At 34.3% G+C, this 9,089-nt stretch overlaps 1 protein-coding gene across 1 annotated transcript; it reads left to right on the forward strand.

Moving 5' to 3' along the window:
* Nucleotides 1-4,754: 4,754 nt before the first annotated feature.
* Nucleotides 4,755-5,890, forward strand: LOC140432359 (enoyl-[acyl-carrier-protein] reductase, mitochondrial-like). Its single transcript, XM_072520207.1, has one exon. It carries the CDS (start codon nucleotides 4,793-4,795, stop codon nucleotides 5,876-5,878), a length of 1,086 nt encoding a protein of 361 aa, XP_072376308.1. The 5' UTR covers nucleotides 4,755-4,792; the 3' UTR covers nucleotides 5,879-5,890.
* The last annotated feature ends 3,199 nt before the right edge of the window (nucleotides 5,891-9,089 follow it).

The raw sequence follows: 9,089 nt of genomic DNA on the forward strand, positions 1-9,089 counted from the left end.
ACGAAGGGTGACGCATAACTTTTAAAACTATGTGAATGTAGATATATATATATATATATATATATATATATATATATATATATATATATATATATATATATATATGCTTTTGATGTTAACACCGGAGCTATTTGTGGTTTCTATGGTTTTGACTCCGCATTGAATAACTTTGGTTTTCTTGCCGAAGTTTCTGCAAGATTACATTTGCCATTGTCAACTCAGATTAGTTCCGCTTCTTCTAGATGTTCGAAGGAAACTCATCAGTTCGATGTTCATTAGTATAGAGATGGTCAATAAGCATGAAAATTTATGCAGAAGCTTGTGGATATTACCTGGTCTAAATTTTGTGTTGCTGAACCCAAAAAATCCGCGAATATATAATGCGATCAAGGAAACCATTTTCCGTTGAATTACTCTAATATACTATTTAGAATATTATCATTAAGCAAGTTTGTTCTGTCGTCGCCTAGTTCTTATAACAAACTTCCTTAGATTTTCAATCCATTTAATCTCTTTGTCGATACTCCATAAATATCGAACTCTTGAAGTGAATTCTTCAATATTTATCAACTTTGTCTTAGTCTAGGATACTTATGGAAACTAATTATTTGGCGTATAATCAGGAACATTAACACTACTTACGTATGAATAATACTTAAATGATTTGGTGCTCCATTTTGAGATATTGAGAAAATGTCTTATTCAGTGGGGATAATATTTATTAAACAAAAATACTTTTTTACGTGCATATTTCATAAAAACGTAATATTTTGATAAATATTTCACTCTAGCTCAAAGAACGCGCAACTTGTACACTGTTATTTACAAACGACATTCTATTCAGCTTTAACGTCAGATCAGAACTATGGAGCAAAATAAGTAGCAAGCAAGTAAAAAGCCTGAGAGACTTTCACACACCTTAAGTAATGACATTAGGGTGATACAATTCATTAGAGCGTGGAGGATTAACACGTGTAAACAGAAATCACTTCACCCCGCCCCAATACTCCAGATCACCCACTTACCTCCCGATAGCACACGTCATCTGTATTGCTTAGTCGGGCCTCGTATCCCCGCTCTGAGTTACGCCCAGTTCGGTGACTTGGCGCTTAAGGATGTGGGCCCCTCTTGCCGTTTTTTGGGTTTTGTTAGTATTTTTGTGGCTTGCACCTTTTGTTAGTGCTTTATTATTTTTAAGCCGTTTTTTGTAATTTTTATAGATTTTTTTAAAGGCTGTCTGCAACATATAAAATCAACATTAGTAAATACACTGTCATGATAAAGGTGAGCGTGTTTTCTTCTTCTGATATAGCTATGGTTATCAAACTTTATTATATGTTTGCTAATGTTTACTTTTTGGGTCTTCTGTACTTCCATCTATGGTACACATCATACCCTAATATTACCCGTAGGATCTGGTTTGGCTAGTCTTCTAACTCAGCGAATTTTGTTCTGGATTTTTTCTCCATAATATCCAGTACACTTATATGTTTTAGACCTCTGAATAGAAATAGTTCAGCGACGTATCTGGGCAAGTTTGCAGCTTCTTTAAGACAGTTGTGTGCTGTTTGAATCTTCTTTTTGTTGCTGTGACTTGTGTGTCCCCATGCAAGAGATGCATATGTAATTATAGGTAGTATGATGCTGTTTATCAGTCTTAATTTTGTTTTGCTGATTTGCTTCTTCTTCCTGTGAGTCCTCTTATTGTAGCTCTGGCCGTTGCTGTTCTCTCAACTGTCACGTTAGCATGTAGTGTGAATGTTAGATCTTGGTCCATTGTGACTTCTAGCTATTTCGCTTCATTTTGCCACTAAATAGGTCTGTCTTGCAGTGTTAGCTGTTCTTCTTGGTTATCTCTTCTCTTTTTAAAGATAACCGCTTGGTTCTGGATTTATTGCTATCTTTAATTGGATAGTTCATTCTTCTATCGTATCCAGTGCAATCTGTAGATTTTGTACTGCCCTATCCAGGTTTTCATGTTTTGCCGCGATTGCTGGGGCGTCTGCATAAAGGCTGATTAGTGTACCGGGTGTTCTTGGAACGTCGCCAAAAATAAGTGGAACGAGCCAGTGTACACTACTTATAAAATCTGATTAACTTGAGTTACTCATTTATGCCCCTACTAGCAGAGTACGGCCACTAGTTTGGCGACAAGAAACGCACTTTTACAATATTGAAGAAAAGTATTTCAGAGTGCGGAACTAACCACTACATGGTAAGATCAAAATTTTACCTACCGTATCGTCCGCAACCGCTACATCGAAATGACAACCAACCAGCACAATCAAAACCACTGAAAATAAATCCACCCAAATACAATATTGATGCACTGCAAAACGACTCAACATCATTTTTATATTAAGTTACGGCTTAACCAAAAATTAACAAACCTTATCCACTCTTCAGCTCAGAATACCTATTAAGAGATAATAACTAAAGTCAATGAAGCAACTTATGAAGCACTCGGCACGATCGAAAGGAACAACAAGGATGCTCCGATGTGGTGGACAAATGACATCGCTAATGCAGTACACAACAAGAAATAAGCATATCAGAAGTGGCAGCAAACAAACGACCCAGATGATAGACGAATATACGCAAGATCAAACAGAAAAGTAAAAAATCTAGTAACTAAAGCAAAAACTGTTTCCTGGGAAAGTAAATGCAAAGAGCTCAACAAATATCAACAAGATCAAGAGAAGCATGAAAAACGGTAAAAAGCTAGAGAACAAACAGAAAAGAAGTGAGTAAAATAGATTTAATAGAAGAAAGATCTTGGATCGAACATTACTCACAACTTCTGCTTAAAACAAGACCGCAATTCACGAACACCATTACAATAACATATAGTGATATACAATGAAGACGTTGAAATAACAGTGCAGGAAGTCGAAAATGCAACACAAAGTCTAAAAAATCAAAAAGCATGCGGACCACAAGGTATCCTGAACGAATTATTAAAACACAGCCCACAAGTCATGCGGTATTTACTGGCCTATGTCTTCACATTACTCTATAAAGGACATTGACCACCGGAGTAGACAAAAGCACATATTAACAACATCTACGAAAAATGAGATAGAAAGAATTGTTCAAATTACAGGGGGCTAAGTGTCATAAATTCACTCTCAAGACTTTATGGAAAAATAATAAAAAATAAAGTTAAAAAAGAGATGACAGATGTAGAAGAACAAAATGACTTTCGTGCAGGCAGATCCTGTATAGATAGCATATTTTCTCTAAAGCAGGTTATTTAGAAAAGATTAGCCCACAATCTTTTAACTGATGTAGTCTTTATAGATCTGACTAAAGCATACGATAGTGTACCACTTTTAATGTTCTGGGTAGCAATGGAAAAACAGGGAATAAATAAAAAAATATAAAAGCAGTACAACAGCTTTACAAAAATATGACGGTAAACATTAAAACTGAAAACAAATTAACTAGAGAAATTCCTATTAGTAAGGGTCTAAAGCAAGGCTGTTGCATAGCACCTACACTTTTCAAAGTATATCTGAATAAGGCGCTCTCATTGTGGAAAAGAAAATGCTGTAATATGGGTATTCCAATCGAAGACGAGATATTGTACACGATACACTTTGCTGACGACCAAGCCATTCTAGCTGAAGACGAGAGCGATATAGACTATATGCTTAGAAAACTGGAGGAGGAATACACCAAGTGGGGCCTTAGAATTATTAATATACAAAAAACCGAGTATTTAGTTATAGGAGAAAAATCAAAAAGCCTATAAATTGAAATGGGAACTATAAAATCAACTAACACCTTCAAATACTTAGGGTTCAAATAACATCAACTTTAGGTATCAACACAAGAAAATAAAAGAAGAGTTTATAAAACATTAATAGAAAGTATTGGATTTTACGGCGCAGAACTTTGGAAAATTAATTAAAAAAACATATCAAAAATTAAGGCAATGGAAATGGACTATTAAAGACAATATTGACATAATACTAGACTTGATAGGGTGAGCAACGTAGACATTAGGAGAGAAATGGAAATTGACCCAGACATAATAGATACTGTCGAAGCCAAAAGACTAAACTGGTATGGACACCTGCACATAATGTCTAAAAATAGATGGCAAAAAAGATAGAAAAATGGACTCCGCCTACTAGAAGAAAACAATGACCAATAAATGCACATATATTTTGCTGAATTTCAAATTAGTTTCAGTTGAGTTTCATCAGCAGGTAGTTAGCGATCCTTTGAAGTAAGTGGACATTTTAACCAGTGCAGTCATCAGTTCACAGTGAAGAAATTCCAGGACTAACGTTGTATGAATCCCAGGACGACACTGTGGGAATCCCATGACCAACTCAGCAGAAGTAGTCAATTCTTCTCAGTTATGGTTTCGGTGCATACATTTCGACATGGGTACCCAATTTTTTATGGACGGCCATGCCTCCTGAGGTCGTAATTACGACTGTGTGCGTGTAAGAATTTCAAATCAAAAGTCTATTCATTTTCCAATAGACGTTAGTTTATTTACTCTAAAACATAAAGATACATTATTGTATATTTCATTGCAAGAAAAAAGTTTTTTATTGCCGTTGTTCTGTTTGATGTAGCGACTCTAAAGATGGTTAAATAACCGATGCTAAAAAATTACATTTCCCTCGTATATAGTCAAACACAGAACAAAAACTCGATAAACAAGTCGTTATGAGAATATTTGTATTGTTTACAAATCTTATCAACTTATAAAATTTATTTGTTCATGACCTTCATTTTATTTAAAGAAAGTTTGGTATGTTTAGTAATAAACAAAATGTTATACAGAACAGCTAGAAGTATAACGTTTGTAACAAACAATTTTATTAACAATGAACGCTCGTATTTATTCAAGAGAAATTTTGCATCTAAGTTAATTTTTAATGAATACGGTAATCCAGTTGATGTAGTGAAAAAAATAACGGTGACAGTGCCAGAACCATCATCAGATGAAGTACTAGTAGAAGTCCTCTCGTCGCCTGTCAATCCTGTGGATATTAATATTATACAAGGCAAGTATCCAGTGAAAAAAATCTTCCCAGCAGTTCCAGGATCGGAAGCTGTAGGAAAAGTTATAAAAGTTGGAAAATACGTAAAAGACTTTAAAGAAGGTGATCATGTGGTACCTTTAGAATATAACTTAGGTACGTGGACGACGCATATGGTGTTATCTAAAAGTATAATTAAAATGGTACCAAATAGTCTACCTGTGGCTGAAGCTGCTATTCTTATAACAAATCCCCCTACGGCGTACAGAATGTTAAAAGATTTTGTTAAGCTAAAAAAAGGTGATACAGTGATTCAGAATGCAGCAAATTCTTCTTGTGGGCAATTAATCTTACAACTTTGCAAAATGTGGGGTATTAATTCAGTAAATGTAATTAGAGATAGACCAAATATTAGTGAGTTAAAACAACAATTGAAAACACTTGGTGCTACACATGTTTTAACAGAAGAAGAATTTCGCACTACTGATATTTTCAAATCAGGAACAGTACCAAAACCAAAGTTAGCTCTAAACTGTGTTGGTGGTCAAAGTTCCACCGAATTACTAAGAAAGTTAGATCAAAATGGTACTCTAGTGACTTATGGTGGGATGTCCATGCAACCCGTAAAAATACCTGTGTCCGCTTTAATATTTAAAAATATTAGTTTCGTAGGGTTTAGTGTTAATATCTGGAATAGCAAGACGGACATTAAAGAAAGGAATAGAATGTTGGATGAACTGATATGTATGTTTATGAATGGTGATTTGAAAATACCACCTTTTCGTGCTGTGGGTTTAGATAATTTCCAAGAAGCGCTGGAAGCAGGACTATTAAACAAATCTGGTAAAAAATATCTTTTAGAAATTAATAAATAATAACACAACTAGTATGTGTTTTTTATAGTTAATTTAATTTTATTTATATTATATAAACTTACTTATCAACTTGCTTTGCATTTTTTGTTGATTTTGCGCTACCACAACGTAGGTACAGGCTATCAATAAGAATTCTGTGTCAGGGACAACTTCACTAATTGTCTTCATACTAATTATTTATAGTTATTATATTCAGGCACTGCATTTATTTACGAAAATAAATTCTAGCGTCAAGGTGTTTTAAGATGTCCAATTACATCATTTTCTTATAGTAGTTGTACAGAATATTAAAGTTTCTAGGTATTGTATTAAAAAAAATACAAGGATTTTTTTTTAAATTTATTCATGCCCCAAACCCAAAGGGTCATTATTGGCGTAGTACAATTTAAAGTTTTACAATTATTTACAAGTTATTTAGTACATTTATGGAATATTTATAAGTATGATGACAAATTTTTCGTATCAGTTACGTCACTTAATAATGCTTGTAAGGTATCTTGTAATTTATATTCAAGTTTCTAAATGGAATATAAAGGACATTATAGTAAAATATGGTGAGCACTGAGTACAGTATCTTATAGGTGGCATTGCGGTTTTAATTCACTCTCCAGCAGATGTTTATGGGTGATGGTGGTGTGGCCTTTTCACATAGGAGATAAAATGTAAACACTTATTTGAGGTTGATTTCCTAGGTAATATCGAATGTTTTACTTCTCATAGTTTGGATGTTGAATAATTCCGCTTGGTCTGCCAAGCATTGATTGTTAAGTTCTTGATTATAGATTTTACATCTATATGTAGAATCGTTTTTTGTTTCTACAGCTTCTGGACTCAAGACTGCTAGTTTTCCCAAGGAATCTTCTTCTTCATTACCAACAATTTAGATATATGAAGGAATCCACACAAAGTTGACATGTATGTTCATAGTTTACAGTTGGTTTAATGCTGATTTAAGAGTTGATAAGTAGTAGACTTACTTAGTATTTACTAGGTAAGGGCATTTTGCACATCTTAACGAGGGTACCCTTTGTTGCATTGAGGATAGCAATTAACCAGCTCTGTAAATAGTTGTTAATTTGGGAAGTTTAATTAATATTTTTCTGCTATTTAACATAAACGCTTCTCCCACTTCCTCTATAGTTTTAGAGCCACCGGAAAATACAAAGATTTGAATTTAACCGTTTACTTAATTTATTTTGACAACTACAATATTTAATGTCAATCAAATATGAAATAATTTAATCATCATCTAAACATTATAATTCAACATAGTCAGCATTACAACACAGTCATTTAAAAATCTTGTTCAGACATATCGGTACCAACGTACCACGGTAAAATATGATATATAACCATCGATTTTAATCATAGACGTATATGTCTATGATTTTAATGAAGTTTTGGAATTAAGTGGTGTTGGATATTCTGTAACCACCGTACAACAGCCTATCGAACTCTATAAAATTTCTCCTTGGTGTAGTATCCACACTGGTGAATTACTAGCTATCTCACGTGCTTTCAAACATGCAGAACAATATCCAAATAGACACATAGTCATATGCACTGATTCACTTTCCTCTATACACTCCATTAATGGATACTCCACCAACCACCCTCTCGTCCAAGATATTTATGACACATATCAGCTTCTTATAAACCAAAACACTCTGATATGGTTTCCATCCTATGTCGGGATTAGTGGTAACGAAAAAGCCGATTGCTTTACCAAAAAAGCTGCATCATCCATGGACACCATTAACAATATACATATTTGCAACGATCTAAAAACTAGACTGAACAAGCTTAAACTATCCACCTCGCAGATTCACTGGAATAAAGTTACTTCAGCGCTACATGAAATTAAACCCTCATTGAATGCACTTATTTGTCCCAGTTTATCTCGGAAAAATATGGTAATCACATGGAGATTGCATATAGGACATATCCGTCTAAGACATGGCTATCTTATGACATCATTTCAAAATATCAGCACTGTAATACGACTCTCAACAGCTCTGTAACAGCTCGGTATCAATCATCATCATTGGTGCTACAGCCCTATAAAAGAGCCTCGACCTTCCCAAGTCTACTACGCCAATCAGTTCTATCCATTGCCAACTGTTGCCAGTTTGCTGCGCCTATTTGTCTACCATCCTCATCTACACCATCCCTCCATCTGAGTTTTGGTCTACCCCTTTTTCTACTTCCCACAGGTTGTGACATAAGGATTCTTCTAGGAGGGTTGTTCTGCTGTGATCTTGCCAGATGTCCTGCCCATCTTAGTCTTCCTATTTTTATAAAGGATACTACGTCTTTACCACCAAATATCATCAATACTATCTTCAAAGAGGTCCTAAGCAGCACCGAACAAATGAACAAGGTGATCAAATTCCTCGAGAAAAGTCAATTGATAACATAAGATAAATGTTATGTTAAATGTTTTTATTTTTTTTCTTTAAGTTAAATGTTAACTATATCATTTTGTTATTTATATCATATTATCATGTAAACCGTAAATTGTAACTCATGCTAATGACCATGGATGTCACATGCACGTTAATTTAAATAAAAAAAAATAGATTATGCTTCAAGTGAGGACATTCAAATCCATGAAAATGATCAAAGAAATCCTTAACAAGAAATATATTGCTGTACCAAACAAGCAAGACCAGCTTTTGTAAAATATAAACCGCTACCACGTAACTGCAATCTTTCTTTTAATCTCCATCTACGGGATGATTAAATGCTATGTGTCTTCTATACTGTTATACGCTACGAGAGATAAACATTTAAAATACTTATCCGCCATTAATAAGTTTTCGAGAAGAAGAGGTTTTCGAAATGTGAACCCTGCGAAGAATATTCCGTATACCATGGACATGGACTAGGATGACAAACGAGGAAGTCTTAGAAGCTCAAATACTAAAAGAATTGTTCAACTTGATTAACGTATGATAAATTGGATACCTAGACAATATCCTGAGAGGGAAAAGATATGCAATCGCAAACTAATTTTTCCAGCGAAATTTTAAGGGTAAGAAAGAAGTGGGTCGCAAACAAATGTCATGGTTATGGAATATAAAGAACTGGACAGGCATAAATCACACTAGCGAGCACTGTCATATCGTAAAGGATAGACGTCTGGCCTTAAGATAATTGCAAAGCACTCAACTGTAAGAAGATAAAAAGCAAATTACAGTAATCTCTTTCT

The sequence above is a fragment of the Diabrotica undecimpunctata genome, chromosome 1 (genome assembly GCF_040954645.1).
Source record: "Diabrotica undecimpunctata isolate CICGRU chromosome 1, icDiaUnde3, whole genome shotgun sequence".
Taxonomy (NCBI): Eukaryota; Metazoa; Arthropoda; class Insecta; order Coleoptera; family Chrysomelidae; genus Diabrotica; species Diabrotica undecimpunctata.